The sequence below is a fragment of the Dasypus novemcinctus genome, chromosome 20 (genome assembly GCF_030445035.2).
Source record: "Dasypus novemcinctus isolate mDasNov1 chromosome 20, mDasNov1.1.hap2, whole genome shotgun sequence".
NCBI classification, from domain to species: domain Eukaryota; kingdom Metazoa; phylum Chordata; class Mammalia; order Cingulata; family Dasypodidae; genus Dasypus; species Dasypus novemcinctus.
Window position 1 is genome coordinate 37,334,186 of NC_080692.1, and position 18,903 is coordinate 37,353,088.

Below are 18,903 nucleotides of genomic sequence, written 5' to 3' on the forward strand. Positions count from 1 at the left end.
TTGCGAAGAAGTCAGGGGCCAACAGTATAGATAGATATTGCAAATTATAAATGCATGAGAAAAAGCTGGTCTAAGTGTACTTTGATAAAATCTTCTTGAAATGCAAATACAAAACTGTTAAGGATTGTGGGCAGGGATGCCAATATTTAAGGTGGAGGGTGGGAACTGGTCCACTGTGCTAAGCACTTACCCATGGTCATCTCCATGACAACAAGGCCTTTTGGAGGATTGTGTTATTATTATACCACCATCATCCATTGCCTCACTACACACCTCTCACACACGGTTTTCAGATGAGAAAATGAAACATAAGTTCAGAAAGTGTCAAGAACCTGCCAAGAGTCAAGTGGCCGTTAAGCAGAGACATCCCTAAGGCATTCTCACCAGGATGGGTCTGACCTGGGCTAAAGTGACCATTCACCAGAAAGAAAAAGAACAAATTCCTTTAGTGCTATATCCATGGTGCTGCTTATTATGTTAAATGGAAAATTCAAAACATGATTCTAAAGTAATATGAGTGATTCTAGAAACCAGGCACATAATAATTAATCAAAGCTTTCACTGTTTTATAGTCGCACTCCACTCTCTACTTTATCTCTTGCACTGACACCACCACAGGATCATTGTTTTATATATTTCCTTGAAAATCTGTGAGCTTCACTGCATTCATGACTGAGTAACTATGTGCTCAGTGGGCGCTGTGTGAGGTGCTAGAGATAAGGACAGATTAAACCTGAGCCCTGATTTCATGAAGCTTAGAGCCTGGCGCTCCGCGGAGGTGCACTGAACGCATTAATTTGAGTTTGTTCCCATCATGTAGATTTTCTTCATATCTGTGTGCTGCTTTGCATGTGTGTCTGTCTCTGTCTGTGAATATCTGAGAAAAAGGGGGGTTTCTGTTGTATCCCTCCCAGCAACCGTGGTAGTGCTATTCAGTAATAAACACATGTTGGGTATGATGTCAGTGCTCAGCCAGGGTTATGTAAGGGACATGGTCAATTCTTCACAGTAAACATGTTCTTGGCTTTCTCTCTGCACACTCACACACAACCAGACGTTTCAGGATTAAGAAACAAGAGGCGGATTTTATTTATTTATTTATTTATTTATTTATTTATTTATTTATTTATTTATTTCTTAGAAAGTACCTGGGATTGAACCCAGGACCTTGTACATGGGACAGGCACTCAACCACTGAGCTACACCCATTCCCCTTTATTTATTTTTATGTGTGATTTGCCTTAGTCTGTAAAGGTCTTTGCAACAACTCATAAGGATGTAGAATAACTAAATGACAAAGTCAGAAAGAACAATGTGTGAGTCTTTCAGCTTTACAAGTGAAGAAATGGCAGAGCCCAGAGGCTGAATATCTAAGGTGCCTGCCCAAAGCCACACAACTGGTTAGTATCAGAGCTGAGGCTAGGACCCAAGTGATGGACTTCCAGGCCACCCATCACTGCCTGTCGTGGAAGCCAGAGTATTCACGAAAAGATGAGACTCTAGAGTCTCCAGAGGCTTCAGTTACCAGCTATGGGCACTTTTTTTCATCTCTGTAAGTCTTAGTGTCTTAATCTCTAATACAGAGAAGCAAATCCTACCTCAAAGGGTTAAATCAAGATAAAAGAACTTGATGTTTAATGTAGTGCCTGGAGTATAGTAATAGTAGTAAGTGAGCAAAAAATGTTAGCTTTTACTGTTATGAAGACCTATTAGGATACTTATTTAATCAAGGGAGGGAGATAGAGAGATTCTAGAAATCCTTGGTAGAAAAATCTGACAAACTATGATAAATGTACAGAAGAGGGCCAATGGAAAGAGATCACATAATGTAAATTCAGACTCAAAGTGAGCTTTCCTCTCATCCAGTTCCCCTATGTTATTTAGTAGTCTACCAACTCTTTCTTCCAGCTTATGCTCTCTAGTTCCTCCTAGTTCTTTAGCTGAGGAAAGCCAGGACTGGTGCCTAGTTGAAGGTACCTTGGGCTAAAGAGAATTCTCTGGATCGAGACTAAGCCCATCAGGAATGGAGGGAGGAAAGGGTGTAATGCAAAGATGGGGTAGAAACTGGGTGATGAGTTATGGAATGATCCTCTAGAACATAAGATACCTGATATTTAGTGCGTAGCATGCAGGAGCATCTCTCGGCCCTACCCCAATCCACCTTCAAGGAGGTCCAGGATAAATAAAAAGGCATGGAAGGATAAAAGTATAGATATAAGCTGGTAACTCAGAAAATAAGAAATTTTTTAAAAAGTGGTGTTTATGATTCGTTACCAAGGCAAGTCACCTGCAATACCATTGCCCTCTTGTGATTTTGTTGCTGTTGTGTGATGTATGTACACCTTCTTGCTTCTTATTAAAAAATAGTAAATTTCCCTAAATTGAATTTATTGTGATGGCATGTTTAAGTGGCTATGATTCCAGAGTCATTTGATTAATTAGAATCAGTTATTGCCTATAATATTATCAAACCAAAGGAACTTTAGCATCAGCCTGAAACTATCCACACTCTTTCTGTCCTGTGTTCCTAAATATTCTCAATGGGTAAGATGAGTGTGTTATGAGATAGATCAGCATCCACAGGTATGGTAGGATGTCCATAATGTATTGTTAGGTTTTAAAAAAAAATTTAGAGCGTGTTTGTAATATATCTATATGATTCAAAATTGTATTATTTATGTATATGCCTAGAGGGAGGTCTGGAAGAATGCTCACCAAAATATCAGAACTGGTGGCAGGAGGACAGAAAGTCTTCCAATCTACTTCAGTTACTTTTCTGTTGTGTGAGTGATTTTTACAACAGGAATGTATTTGTTTTATCATTTAAAATGTACTTTAAAGAAATAAAATACACCTTCTTATTTATAGTTCGTCTCTTTAGGAAATGCTATGTCCAAAAGAAAGGACATATAGCTGACTAACTTTGTTTATATATTTTCCAGGAAAATTAAAAATCTAAAACCTGGGCAAGAAACATGATATGAAAGAGTATAGATAGAAAAAGAAAGGTGGAAATGCTAACTTAATTTAATCTTATTTTGGTCTGGCCAATATTAAATAAATTTTGATATGCTGCCCCCTCTACTTATACAGAGAGCACATTATACCAATTCAAAATTAAATTTCTATCTGTGTAGAATAAATTTCTGCTATTGGAGAGTTGTAAAATTCTTATCATGTCACCAGTATTATGTTTACCCTTAAAATTGTGATGAAGCTTTAAAAAAGCTCTTACAACCTTAGTAAGCGCTCAACAGTATTGTTTTCCATTGATTCAGGCTACTTCCCACAGCAGTTTTTACTATATTTATGTACCCTAGGGGCCAAAAAGTTAATGGAAGTAATAATTAAACATTTATTGATACCCCAGTTTAATAAGTATCCTCACAAGAACTCTATAAGGTACGTAATATTGTTACATCTATGTTTTAGAGATAAAAATTTATAAATAAATCCACACAGCTTATGAGGGGTGGAATCAGTATTCAATCTCAGGCAGTCTGAAGAGCTAACCTGTGTTTTTAACCACGAAGCCAGGCTGCCTTAAGTATTAGAACCGCTGCAGGCCAAAGCAGGGCACCTCCTAACTGTTAGTGAAATCTCCAGTCCTGTGGGTGCCAGTATCAACTTCAATAAATACATTTTGTTCGTATATATTTTCCACCATTTTTCTCTATATGGCATTTGTTACATAATAAAAAGCTGTTTTTTTTTTAAATAACAGTAGAGAAGAACTCACCTCAATGGTAAATGTTCTCTGCAACATTATTTTTGGGGGTCACAATAACCTTGCAAGATGCATACCACTTTATCTCAGTGCCAAGTCCAGCACCTTGCCTGTAGTCACACACCAGGCAATGCTGAGTCTAAATATGTGACCTTGGACATTCTCTGGCTTTACTTTCCTGATCCATTAAATGAGAGATTTGGACGAGATCATCTCTGAGGTCATTTCCAGCTCTATAATTAGATATTATGGGCTTCTAAGTGATGAGAGACTCAAGACATTCCTGCACTGATCTTGGTGTGTAATCAGCTGACATTACAATTTAGGATGTCACACCATCCTTATGGTTAGGCTGATTTGATTATGGTTGGAAGCTGCTGCGTCTCTGGTGTGCATAGTTACACTTGACATTGATGGGGATAAAGCAGTTCGCCAGGCTTATTAAATCCAGCCGTAGTATTTGCATGTTCTGTGATCCCTTCGGTGTGCACGTAAATCCTCCTAATTTTGAAACCTGACCTTCCCAGCATGAGCAGAGCCCTTGGAATTTCAGACACATCTGTGGTTCCACAAAGACTCCCTGAATGCTCCTCGAGCCCCTGGGTCACATTCTGGGAGCCCAGCTCTAAAGAAAACGTATTGGGTGTTTGCTTTAAAGGTGAACTCAAGCAAACCCATCATTGAGAATCTGGTTCCTGGTGCCCAGTACCAGGTTGTGATGTATCTAAGAAAAGGGCCTTTGATTGGACCACCTTCAGATCCCGTGACATTTGCCATCGGTGAGTTTTCAGCCCCGAGCGTAATAACTTACCTTTCTCAGAGGTCCAGGGGAAGGGTGCAGCTGGCAAGCTCAGGTCATTGTTGCTGTCATTGGGAGGCCCATAGAGTTCACCCAATAGTCGACCTTCAGAGGAATAACTGGCTAGAACTGCACGGATGGAAGACATCCTTAGCATTTATTACTTGGGAAAATAAAATCAGAGGCAAACATGTTTAATTTTCAGTGATCATATTAGAATAGTGGTTATTTAGAAGAAGTTTGAAGCCATTGCTGAGATAGTAAGCTTTCCTTCTTGATTTTCTTCTTCCACCACCCCTCTTCCCCCCTTCCTTCTTAGTTCCCACTGGAATAAAGGATTTGATGCTCTATCCCCTGGGCCCTACAGCGGTGGTGCTGAGCTGGACCAGGCCTTACTTAGGAGTGTTCAGAAAATACGTGGTTGAAATGTTCTATTTCAACCCTGCAACAATGACCTCGGAGTGGAGCACCTACTACGAAATAGCAGCCACTGTCTCCTTGACTGCATCCGTGGTAATCCCCCTTAACCAGCCGTCACACGTTCCTATGTAAAACAGAAGTACCTTTCTATATGGAGCAAACATGTCAGAAGTTATCTGTAAATTAGACTGTTTTGTAAATACCCCCCAGTAGTTTGCTACTTTTCAGGTTTCGGAGTTATTTTTGTTTTTATGTTGTTATCTTTTTTAAAGAAATACTTATGGGACGCTAGCTTTCACTCTTGATTGAGTTTGTTAATCCACATGTCTTTCCTTAAAAAATGTTTTGTCTAAAGCACAGAAGAGCTATCACATAGTTATTGTTTCTCTCAGCTCTTCAGTAGGGAAGCAAAAGAGATTTCCCAAAGGCATAGTTGCTACTTCCTAGAGATGACTATCTTAGCATCTATACATCACTTAAATAATTATAATGCTAGACCTTAGAGGATGGCTTTTAAAAGATATGAAATTGCAAAATGAAACTAATATTGGAAATATTTAGCCATAAACTTTTGAACCACCTTAAAATTCTATATTTTATTTCGTTCTATTTATGCCCTACATCATTCCAAAGAGAACTTTTTAAAATAGAAAATTTGGGAAACACAAAAAAGCACAGAAAAATAAAAATCATCTATATTATTTCATGACCTACTGCAAGTAACTATTCCAAAAATATTATTTTCCCCCTTTGTCTTTTGTGTCCTTGCTGTTTCTTTCCCATTCAGAGAATAGCTAACCTTTTGCCAGCATGGTACTACAACTTCCGGGTTACCATGGTGACTTGGGGAGACCCAGAAATGAGCTGCTGTGACAGTTCAACCATCAGCTTCATAACAGGTGAGTGGTGTGTGGGAAATGGTTCGATAAGGAGAGAGCACTGCTTTGAGGAGGTACTGAGGTACTAGAATGTGCCATTCACCAGCTCAGTACCAATTTCATGGAAGATAGTATGCTTGATTCTGATGTTTAGATGATAGGCTTTACAAAATAAAATATAATTTTGAAATTCTGAGTTACTGCCCTAGACTTATTTTTATTTGAATCGCTGCCCTTGACTTACGTTTCCCATATTTGGAATTGATTAGAGAGAGATGTAGCAGGCAGAGCCTTCAGCTTCTGCACGCTCAGTTGATTTGACCTCTTTGATGATTGTATTTGTTAGAATGCTTCCATTTCCTTATTAATTAGGTCATTTTGAAAGTCACAGTCTCACCACAGTGTTGTCATTGAAGGAGTTAGGATAGGCTTTGGAAGATGAACCTGGGTTTGAATCCTGGTTCTGCTGTATCACATGTAATCCTAAGCAACTTAACTTTCATAGGCCTCAGTTTTTTCATGTGTAAAATGTGGATGATAATATTTGTTATCTGTTATTATTGTCTGTCACCATAATCTATTGTTATTTCATAATTTAATAAGCTAGTTAGCAAAAATACATTAAGGCCAAGTACTCAAAACATGTTAGTCTTAATTTCTGGGAATCTTAAATTGTGCAGCTGCATTGTCAGGAGTGAGAGAGCGATGAAATGGAGATACTCATCAAACACTAACTCTTGTTGTTTTTGAACTAAGAGTTTTCAAGAATCTTTGATTGGACCACAAGGCTGTAGAGTTAGAGGTGTACTGAGAAAGGAGGATAAAAATATTATTTAGATGAAGAATAATTTTGGTAAAATATTTTACTCATTGAACATCAAGTTTTACCCAGTTGAAGTTTTCACTGAAAATGTGGGGGAAAATTGGTTATATGTGCATTCTTACATACATGATCAACTTACATAGTACATCATTTAATTTGCCAGCTAACATCCAGAGCTCTCGTTGTTCCAGAAATTAGTATAAGAATAATATTATCAATATTAATAATAAAATTAGAGAAAAATGGGAGAATACCAAAAAGGGAAAAACCATTGTGTTAGGCTCTTAACTATCAATAATTGCTTAATTATGATTAAGCTTCACTATGCCAATAATTCACACAGTTTAACTTTATTCAGATTAACTTTCTGAGAAAGCTCTTTAGCATTCTCAGAATGCTAGGGCAGGTGGGGATTATTGGAAATAGCCCAGGTTTAGCAGCTGAACCCTGGAGTGCCTCTGCTGCTTTATAGCCATAGAATTTTGAGCAAATTATCTTAATGATTCGGAGCTTCTATTTTCTCATCAGTAGAATTCCCCAAAATATTACCCGACAGCTAGTTAATAGTGCAAAACTAAGTGTGTTAGAACTCAGAGTGGTAACACCAGCTTGACAGGCCCCGCAGTGGCTCAGGAGGACTTCGGAAATGAAATATTAGCCTAAGGCAGGGAACTGAGTGGTACTGGTCCAAAATGTAGGGGGCTATAGTGAGTCTGGACAAGTAAATTGTGGTGAATAAGTGAGTTATTTGTCTAGGTGAGAAGTCTATTGTCTCCAATAAATGGACCTTTGAGAATTTATCTTTTCCTGGGGCAAACAACTAAATAATGCTGACATTGGTGGTCTCCAGTCTTAACTAAGCAGATGGACACAAATGGTCTCAACTCTCACATCTATAAAATGAGTATAATAATACTTCACAGGATAGCCTGAGAAGTAAATGATATACTCTAAATAGCTATTAAAATATGCATGGTACCTTATTTTTATTTTTATATTTTAAACCAATTAAAAATCTAGTGGCTTTTCCCCCCTTTATTCCCTCCTTTCGTTTTTTTCTTTTTTAGGAGACACTGGGGATTGAACCCTGGACCTCATACATGGGAAGCAGGTGCTCAACCATTGAGCTACGCCCGCTCCCCAACATTTCCGTTTTAAAGTAAATAAGGATTGATTTTCTGATCTCGTGCTTTAGTTTCCTATACTTTGAATTTTAGTCCAAATTGCCAAATTGTGTGGTATAACAAGAAATGGGAACAAAATATTTGAATTAGGTGTGATTTCTTAGGATTTCACTGTGACTAATTTTATTAGGTGATTTTGTCTGTAAGTCAGGTTCAGAGTAATTAGGCCGGTGTACCAAATAATGATTAATAAACAAATGGTGACATCTTGTGGCCTTTCAGTAACAGGCTGGATTTTAAAAGCAACAACATGGAGTATAAAAATCTAAAGAACTAGTCCCTGTAAAGGAAAGATATGTGTTTAGGGTTTTGCAATTTTTTAAATGTTTTCTCTCCTCACTAGATTTAGAGTATGGTGAGAAAATATCATCTGAGGAAATATATGCATAGGCATTTTTATATAATTATGTGCATGGAGACATTCTGACAGGTTATAATGAAGCCAAGATTATTTCCCTTTATTATAATATTCTGAAATATGATATGTGTTTGTGTTACTTGCTAGATATATTATTTACATTTCAAGGTTTTATTTTCAGACATACTAGAAACACTACTCCTATTTCATAAGAAACAAACATTTTTTATGTATTTCAGATATCTTCAGTAAATAATTGTTGTGATTCCATACTTTTTTATAAATGTTATGAATATTAGCACCATGTTAAACAAATTTTTTTTAATTTATAAAAATTTTTCTCAAAAGATTTTAGTTGATTTTGTGCTGTATCTCAGAATGAAACACTTGCTTTGTCTTCAAGTCAAGATACATTGATTTTAAATTCAGCTGTGCATTTGTTTCTTAAACTCTTCAGTCATCACTTTTTAAAAAATCACTAAAATACAGTATTTAAGAGATCAAATGTTATATAGCTTAGGGTGAACTCTCCTCCTTAGTGAGTGAAATCTTCAGATTTAAAGGTGTAATAAGGTAGAGTAAATCAATAAAAATCAGTGTTAGATTTCAATTTTTCTGCATGACAAAAAAGAAAAAAAAATCTCTTCTTTCCCTCCCTTACCATTTGCCAAATGAACATTTATTAAGACCTGTTATGTTAGTATGTCAAGTGCTGCCAATGAAAAAATATACCTGAAATGGGTTGACTTTTATAAAGGAGATTTATTTGGGCAAAAACTGACAGTTCTGTGGCAGTGAAAATGTCCAAATCAAGACGACATCAGAAACGCTTTCTCACCAAAGGCCACCTGCTGGCAGAACCTGGGGCCACATGGTGAGCCAAGATGGCAGCTTTGCAGGTCTCGCTCTCCTTTCTCCTTGAGCTGTGCTGTGGCTGCTCAGGCATCTCTCTGTGGGCCACTTCTTCAGGCTCTCGGGGCTTCTCTGTCTTTCCACAGCTGTGGGTGAACCTGGGGTCTTCTGTCTCATGTGACAGGGTCAGGATGACAAAGCTCCCTTTCTCTATGGCTCTTCTTTCTCTCTGTGTCTCTGCTTCCAGTTCTCAGTTTCTAAAAAGCCGCAGCAAGAGGGCGGAGACGCACCCTGGGTCACGTCTCACTGACGCAGCCCGAGCAGAAGCCCTAAGGTGATCCAGCTGAAAGTGATCTCCTCAAAGTGGCCCTTAACTGGATCTAATGCAATCCACGGACCCCCACACCCACATGAATGGATTAGTTCAAGAACATAATCTTTTCTGGGACTCACAAAATTCAAACCGCCACACCTGTCTTCTGCAAAACACTGTCCAGGCATGTCAACAATAGATATTGCCTTGTTGTTTAATGGAAATAACATTTATCCTATATCCTACTAATAGTGGTATTATCTTCTAGTTTTCTACCCTACCATCTTATTGTCTTTTATTCCCATAAATACCTTCACTGAATCACAATAAAATATTTCATTTTACTGGACTACAAGGTTTCAAACACCACCAATGCCTGTTTAATTGATTGATGCAACAGCTATACCCAAACAAGTGAATATTTGAGTGAACTTGTACCTGCGAACTTTGTATGAAAGACTTTGAAATTCTTAGGTTCCAGTGGGGTTTGCTGTGTGTGCCTGAGCTATACAAGGTGGGGGCCCTTGAAACAAGTGCCCACCCTGCACCTTCCCTATGTCACTGAGAGGTCCAAGAGTCCCCAGGACTGTTATGTGGATGCAAATTTTAATTCTCTAAATGAACTCTCCATGGGATTTCATGCTCTATTGATAAGTATTTAATTAATTATTAAACAATTATACTAAATTGTGCCTCTTCCCACCCTTGTAGCTCCAGTAGCTCCAGAAATCACTTCTGTAGACTATTTCAACAGCCTGCTATATATCACGTGGACATATGGGGATGACACAACAGACCTCTCCCATTCTAGAATGCTCCATTGGATGGTTGTTGCCGAAGGAAAGAAGAAAATTAAGAAGAGCGTATGTTTCTTTGAATCCCAACATTAGCCATCTGAACATCTATTTGTATGAACATATTGAAAACCATTAAGTAAACATTTATTGAGACATTAAGCAAATGTTTGTGAGCCAAGCGGCACTGTTTTAAGCTCTGGAGATAAAACAGTGAACAAAAATTAAATTCTTTTTATGGAGCTTACCTTTTAATCTTTAGTAGTGAGCTGTAATAGTTTTAATTGTCTAAAGTTATGACAGGCTTTCTCTTCATGATAACAAACACTTTCAAGAAAACTACAGTTAATTTATTTCAATATTTTCTCATATATCACCAACACCTAAATATTTGGGTACAATGGGATTACTAATTATTTCTCTCCTTTTTATTAAGATTTTTGACATTGTATTAGTTAGGGTACAGACCACGCTACTATAGCAAAGAAACAAACAAAAAATGTTGGTGGCTCAGACAAGATAGAAGTTTATGTCTCTCATGGTAGCAGAGTTAACAGGGTTCCTCTGCTCAAGGAGGGGTCACAGAGGGACCACATTCCTTCTGTCTTGTTCCTCCGTCTGCCAACATGCATGCATGGTCCTCATGTACAAAAGTGAACTGCATCTTTACGCCTCCACATTCTACTCTACAGGAAGGAGAGAGGAGAGGAATGGGGTCAAGAACTTACAGGGCATGAACTCAACTCTAAAGTACCCATGTGACTTCCCCATACAGCTCATCGGTCAGAATTAGTCACATGGTCCCCTCCAGCTCTAGGGGAGGCTGGGAAATACAGTTTTTAGTTAAGAGGCCTTTTGCTTACAGACATGGTTAGGCTCCATTCTTAGCCAGGGCTGGGTAACCGTATGCTGCGAATAGAGGGAAAGTATCAGAGTAATACCTATTCTAAGTGAGGAACTTACAAAATTGTTCTACCCAATGTGTATTATGCATTTTAAAACCATCTTACAGGAATTTATATAATTTTTAGAGAAAAGAATGCAGCTAGGGTCGTAGTCAATGGTAGATTGCAGCACAAACTAGAAAGGGAGTGCCTGCCATAGCTTCGGGGCAAGGGGCAGCTGGTTTGCCGGCTCAAAGCTCTTAGAGGTTTAAACTCCAATTTTGATGGCCTTGCAGGTAACACGCAATGTCATGACTGCCATTCTCAGCCTGCCTCCAGGAGACATTTACAACCTCTCAGTAACTGCTTGCACTGAAAGGGGAAGCAATACCTCCTTGCTCCGCCTTGTCAAGCTAGGTAAGAGGCGACGGGGATGGGTGTGCAAATGTCATGCTGGGAGAACTGGTGTTTGCCTCTCTTGATTTAATATGGGCTCCTCAACTCAAGGAAATGATAGAAAAAAATCGACTAACTTTATTTGTAAGTAGAAAATAGCCATTTATACCATGAAAAGGGTACCTTCCACTTAGTATGCCTTTCTGTAAATGGAAGGTATGTGCTGGACACAGGAGGGTTTCACCATTCTTAATAAGGTTAGAGAAGCCAAGGAATTTTTAGGATTTTAAAGCTGGAAGGACCCTAGAGATTACCTAGTAGAGTGTTTGTAAATATTGAACAATTGTAAAATGCCTTCTTTAATATATCACACTGAAATTCATTGATAAAGTGACCCACATACTGATTTTTTAAAAATGTGATACAATGCCATATCTATGTATTCGAGTATAAATACTCTAAAAGGCATAATGAAATTGCCTGATGCATGCGCATAATTAAAATGAGTAAGTTTGGGTTTACAAGAAGTAAAATGATCAGAAGTCCTTCCATACTAGAAGTATAAAATAAATGAAAGAATGAACAAATAAATTAATAGTAGCTAATTAGTGAGCCAATCAATAATAAATACACAAATCAGAAATAAGCACAGGTATAGTGGAACCCTAGAGTAAAAACTCGAGTTAGGATAAATAATAAGAGGCTAGATATATTTGAATATGATAATAAGAATGAGGGAATTAACCTTAACTTAAGTGAAAATAACATGCAAAGAAAAATAATAGACCGGGAATGTGGGAAAATGAGGAAAGTCTGGTATTCTTGCAGATGAGCTGGAACTTAATTGTATAATGTAGTGTCAAAGTAATTCTATTATGACATGCAACTGGGATGTGACACTATATCACACAAAATGCATTTTCAACATTGGGAAATCTACCATGTGTTGAGGCATACCTTTAATTTCTAATACTCAAAGTGTCCTTGAAGACTGTATGCTACCATTGGCAGCAGACAACTGATGTTTGGCAAAAAAGTTGTGTGGTAGACCCTTTGGGGCAATGTCAGGTGTAAGAGTGGCAACTCAAAAATAAGTGCATAATTTCCATATGCAATTTTTATAGCAGAGTCCTCTTACCATATTTCTGTTTCAAAAATTGGAAATAAAAAGAATGTCAATAGTAAACACATTTTCACAATATTTATTGACATTTACTGACATCTGTGGGTCAGATGTCTGCTAATTTATAATACATGCCTGAGTCTGTCCGTAAGACTCATGTCATCTCTGTTATTATATATGTGCGTATGACAGCTGTAAATCAAGACCCAGGCAGGGGTGTTTTGTTAGCAGCTTAAATACCATAAGCAGCATTGCTGGCAGTGATGTACTTTTTAAAAACTCTTAGAAAATCCCAAACCAAACAAACTACAGTCTTTCCTCAATATACCCAGTAGTTCCATATCTCTATAATTCCATGCATAAACCTGAGTCCAAAATCTTTTCTGTTCCATTTTTTCATCTTCATTGCCATGGAAAAAACCTCATTCTTGCACTGAAACCCTTTAAAATGAAATATGTAGTAGCAATAAATGATGTATTGAGTAGACACTATGGGCAGAGAAAGTTGCTTATTCATCAATTTTAAAACAATGTCTTAATCCATTTAATCATCTTACTTCATGACAACTTCTAAATTATTTTGCTTAACTGCTTGAAAAGCTTTTCAATATTATTACATGGTAAACTATAAATTTATATTTGTGGTGGGGTTAGTCTGGTGCAATGTAAAACACGTAGGAGACGCATATCATGGTGTTTGTAACTAGCAGAGCTATTGTGTGGGTAGAATTGGTTGAAAAGGAAAGTCTAAGGTCATGTATATTACTAGAAGAAAACTAAAAACTGTATCATGGGACTCTATAAGATAGTAAAACCTCATGTAAAATACGAATGTGGGGGATATTGCATATAGAAGACTGTTCTTACAAACTATAAATAGGAATATACTAAAGAGAGGGAAAAAGAATAGCTATGTACAGCAGGCAAAGCTTAGAGAGATTGAGAGGTGATGAGTTTTGTTTATTTGTTTTTTGTTAACTATTATTACTGGAATAATGAAAGTGCTTTGGGAATGATTGGGGTGATGAATACACAAATACATGATTACACCGAATACAATTGTGTATACTACTTGGTTGGATTTATGCTTTATTAATATGTAACAAAATTGATTTGTTTAAAACAAAAAAAGAAAGTAAGTTATGTACAACATAGGAAAATATTTTTTATTTTGGAACTCTTAGTCATTGCAGGATATCGAGGATTTCCAAGTCCTACTCACAGAACTCTAGGTAACTCCTTTGGTTATGACTACTAAAAACATTTCTGCAAATTTCCAAAACCCTCTCAAGGGTACAGAACTGCTCCTGGGCAGCTCGAGGAGGATTTGCTCGGTCCTGTTGATGATCTTGGGCAGAGTTCAGTCTTTCAGGCACTGCAGGAAATTTGTTCTTCTTCTCTAGCAGTCCATACTTCATTCTAGGAATGTGGCAATTAGCTTCTCAGGCTGCATGAACTTATCCCTGCTATTGAGAAAAGCAGTGGCCTGTCATTTCCAGCCATTATTTCTGATTTTGTGTTCTGTGGACATAAAGGTCAGTTCAGGACTCATTTCCAAGCAGCTGTAACTACTTGAGGATTATACCTCTGTTCCATGCCTTTCCTTTCCCAAGCTTTATGGTTCCTGGTAACTAAATGTTTCTTGGGTCCTGCTGCTATCTCCAATTCATTTGGTCTGTCAGTCTTTCTTAAATGCAAATTCAGAGGCAATCTGACCAAAGTAACATTCAGTGGACCTACTGCGTGCTTCCCTACTATTTTTCTATGACATTATTGATTGATCATGGTACCTCAGGAATTTGGACTAAAGTCATGAGCTGCTACAATTATACCTACATAGGAACATGAGTACAAACCATGATCCCACATACTGTCAACTTTTGCATCTCCATGTCTTCCTGATAAAAGTCAGAGCACTTAAACCATCGTACAAAGCTCCTTTAGATTTTTCAAGAAGGAAAGAGAAGTTCTTATAGATATCATTTCTCCTACATCCTAACTCTTAGAATTAATAAACTTTGCCTTATTCCTACATTAGTATCAAAAGGATTATTGCCTCTCTCATGTTCTTGAGACAATGTGCCTGTCCTCAGCCTCATACTTTTTTCCTGGAAGCTAAATAAACTTACTATTTATTCTTTCATCAAAAATTCTATTTCCTATTCCATTAATCATGTTATTGTTTTTATAAGCTCTTTGAGTTTTCTATAACATGACGCCTTGCCTACTGTAGATAACACTCAGTTGAATTAAATTGAAATTGCAAACCTAAAGGCTGAAAATAGTATTCCAGTTAATATTTAATCAAAACAAGTTTCACCTTTCAGAGAACTGAAATAACATTTACTTAAGTAATAAGTGAATTTAAAACACTTTTTTATTCACAAAATTTTTAGTCTAGTCATTTTATATCTTCCCAGCATTTGTGTGATATACATAGAGGTCATTTTGATTCCCTTTTACAGATATATGCAACTTTGGCACACAGATTTTCAGGGTTTGTTCAAATTGGAATGCTACTGTTAAAGCTAGGACCCAAAGTGTGAGGGCTTACCCCCCATTCAATTCTCACCTGCTCTGTGACACAAGCCCCTTATGAATGGCTCAACCAGCTCTCATGGAGGGCAAGATCTACATCTTTGGAAAGAAACTAGATCACCAGTAGGTCCAGGGTAATAGAAATTAATCCAAGCTGACATGTGCTTGGGTTGGTTGCCAAGAATTGTCAATAATGATGTCATCAATCCACACGTACAAGAAGACACACCAATAGGGATGTGGTTTGCGGGGCATTAAGCCAATCATGCCATTAAGAATTTTAGGGTGCCAGCAGTTTCATGGCACTGTGTGGTATGTGATGACAGTTCCTTTTGACAATCAATACAAATGTCTATCAAATCTGCACTAAGACTTGTCATTTTATAAGAACTCATGGGTCTGCATGTGACTGTGGTTTCAATAAGTAGCTAGTTGTGTTTGATAGCCTTGGTGAATCTGTCTGAAATGCTGAGCTAACGTTAGAAGGATTTGATAAATCTACGTCAGAGGATCAGCCTTTACAAAAAAGGAAGAGAAACAGGAGTGAGATTTGAACATAGAGTAACGCTAAGATAATAGAATACCCAATCATTAATTTATTTAACAAATAAATGCTGAGAACCTTCTTAGCACTGTTTCAGATGCCAGACTATTTATATTAATGAACAAAAAAGGCCACTTTAACTTTCTGCTCACAAGGTACTTATGAGCTAGTGAAAAGGGGCTAGTGAAAAGGAAGCAACGCTCATGGTAATAAGCATTTTGCAGAGCATTAAATCAGGTAATGTGGTGCATTGTAACTGTGTGGCAAAAGCGCTCCCTGAGGAAGTGATGGAGGCTGAGATCTGAATAACAAGAAATGGTCAGCTGTGAAAAGGTTAAGAAAGAGCTTGCCAGTCCAAGGGAATATGCAGAGGCCAGGTTATATGGAATTTGGGATTTTATTTTGAATGCAATGAGAAGCCATTTAGAGAATTTAAAACAATCTGACCTACATTTAAAACCCTTCTAGTAGTCAAGGGAGAAAGGATTGTTGGGTCAATAGTACAAGTAGGGAGAACAATTAAGAAGCTTTTTGTCCTAGCTTTAAAAATAGCATTATAATTCAAACTAGTTCTATGAGATATGATGGTATCTTGAACTACAGTGGTAGTACTGGAGGTGGAGGAAAGTGGACAGAATTCAGGAGCTCTTTCGGAAGTTGTGTTCACAGGACAATATGATGAGGTGGAAATGGGAAGGGAGAGAAAAGGAAATTCAGAATGACTGCTAGGCTTTGCTCTTCGATAACGGGTAGATGGTGGGGCAACTCACTGAGACTGAAGAGATTAGATAAACTAGAGGAGACATAAATTTGGGGTGGAGTGAGAATCTAGAATTGTGCCTTGGACATCCAAAAAATTGGTGACGACCATGAGACATCCAAGTACGATATCCAGTATAGAGATTGATTTATATATCTGGAGATCAGGGAAGAATTCTGGACTGAAAATATAAACTTGTGTTTTGACATGATCGCCAAGGAGTAAGTACAAATAGAGAAGGGAAAGGGAAGTAGAGAGGAGGGGGAAGGTGGGAGGGGAAGAGAAGAGAAGCCCTGGATCCACCCAGAGGAACCACTTAAGCATCTGGAGATTGAGCAGGGGAGGGGATGCCAGCAAGAGAGAGGAGGAAGCAAAAGCCGAGGTGATAAGAGGAAAACTAGAAAACAGTTTATATACCTCCATTGTTTAACTTCTGCTTTATCTAGACCACAGACATGCTTGGGCAGGGACAGGATAAGGAGTCATGTAATGTCAGTGCTAGAAGACGTTTTGGAGTTAATTTAGTGCAATGTCCTTGTTTTAATAACCTGGAGCCTAGAGAAATCTGACTCACTTTACACAGCATTGGTCCTGAGACTAGTGCACCAGAATTTTGTTCTCCATTTTCTGCTTATGTTTTCCTGGATTTGGGGTACATTTTTCTTGCAAACCTCATTCATCTATTAATATATGTAACAGGCCAAGGAGGAGCCTCACGCCCATGCTTGTGACTTTCAGTTCCTTTTCTTAATTTTGGATATTAATGACATTGACCTGATTTTCTTAATCTCAGTCATGAAAGCCTTTACATAGATTAGAAATAAATATATTAACACATAATTTGGTTCTAAACAAGAAATGGCTATAGAACCATTTAAGTAATTTCAGATGTTAGGAATCTGGGGCATATTAGAATCTCTCTGTCTCTCCCTCTCTCCCTCTCTGTCTCATAATATTTCAATAGATTACCAAAAAATGATATACATTTTGGTGAAATGCAATTTCTGAGTTCATAAAAGCCAGCCATTACATGGTGCTGCCTTTTGTGAGCTTACTTCTTTTTTCTTTTAATTTTATTTTTAAAGAAGTTTTAGATTACAGAAAAGTTAACATCGAAAACATAGGGGATTCCCATATACCCCACCCTCTCCCCTGCTCACATTTTTACCTGTTAATAACATCTTACATTACTGTAGTACATTTGTTACAATTAATGAACAAATATTGAAGCATTGCTGCTAACCATGGTCTATAGTTTGCATTATGGTTTACACTTTGCACCATACAATTTTATAGGTTTTGGCAAAATGTATAATGGCCTGTATCCATTATTGCAATATCGTGCAGAACAATTCTAATGTCCTACAAATGCTCTATGTTCTGCCTATTCTTCACTTCCCCTCCCTCAAAACCACTGGTAACTACTACCTTTATATCATGTTACAAGTTCTTCTGCTACTTCAATAATAATAAGGCTATTTTGGTCCATGTTTTTGTTCCCCCTATGTTTGTTCATTCCTAAATTTTGAGGATTTGGGGATGGCGATGCCTGCTCTTCTTCAGATTGAGAGGGGGCTTAGGTCTTATAGGGCAGATGGATGAAACTGTTTGGCTTGCAGTTGTAGATGCTTTTTGCTTTTGGGGATGAGAATTGTCCATCATCATAGTTTTGTTAGTTGCCCCGGGCAAGTCTGATGAACTGGAGAGTAGATGTTGGCTGCAACTCTGCTGAGATTCAGGGTTCAATCAGCATATGAACAGACCAAAGATTTAAGTCTCTGGTAAATATATTTAATGGGTATTGTGCTAATTATAGGTTCAAATAAAAAGGGCAGAAGAATCATGTGTAGGGAATTTATAAATGAGCCTAACTCTGTTACAGTGGGGAAAGAGGTTATATGTTCCAAGGTAAGGTCCACCAACAGGGTGCTGATGTCATGGGGTTGTGTGCCCTTCCTATAGTGTCCAGATGTCTCTAGAGCTCTCAGGAGCACCTCTGCTTGAGGCAATGTTTACTGTGGCAGTCAGTGAGATCTGCCAATGAGTGAGATGTTCATAAGTGTAACCTCTGGAATAACCTCCCAAGTCACTTTGAAATCTCTTAGCTATAAAATCTCTTTTGTATTTAATATTTCCCCTTTTTAGTCAAGGTCTTTTTCCAAATGCTTCACTGGTTGGTGCTTGGTAATAATCCTTCGGTGCCAGGGAGGCTCATACCTGGGATTCATGTCATACACCAGGGGGAAGATAATAAGTTCATTTGCTGTGTTTGGCTTAGAAAGAGGCCGCATTTGAGCAACAAGGATGTTTTCAGGAGGTAACTCTTAGGCAATAGATATTATTGGGTTAAGTTTCAATTTTACAAGAGTAAGGGTCTTAAGTACAAGCATTCATATCGGGGGCTTGGTGTATTGGTGTTTTCTTTTATTAAGCATTGCCTATGTACTCTAGAGATTCTTGCCACTCTATTAGCAAAGGTAGAAGGATACCCCAGGATGGGAATTTAATAT

General features: G+C 37.8%; 1 protein-coding gene across 4 annotated transcripts in view; it reads left to right on the plus strand.

The window, feature by feature from the left end:
• The window catches only part of PTPRO (protein tyrosine phosphatase receptor type O), a 329,014-nt gene that overhangs the window by 244,577 nt on the left and 65,534 nt on the right, over positions 1 to 18,903 (plus strand). For all 4 annotated transcript variants that reach the window (XM_071210181.1, XM_071210182.1, XM_058282832.2 and 1 more), the window contains 5 exons: positions 4,386 to 4,506; positions 4,846 to 5,039; positions 5,734 to 5,845; positions 10,066 to 10,217; positions 11,329 to 11,449. In XM_071210181.1, coding sequence (XP_071066282.1) covers positions 4,386 to 4,506; positions 4,846 to 5,039; positions 5,734 to 5,845; positions 10,066 to 10,217; positions 11,329 to 11,449 — 700 coding nt within the window. The remainder of the gene's footprint in view (positions 1 to 4,385; positions 4,507 to 4,845; positions 5,040 to 5,733; positions 5,846 to 10,065; positions 10,218 to 11,328; positions 11,450 to 18,903) is intronic.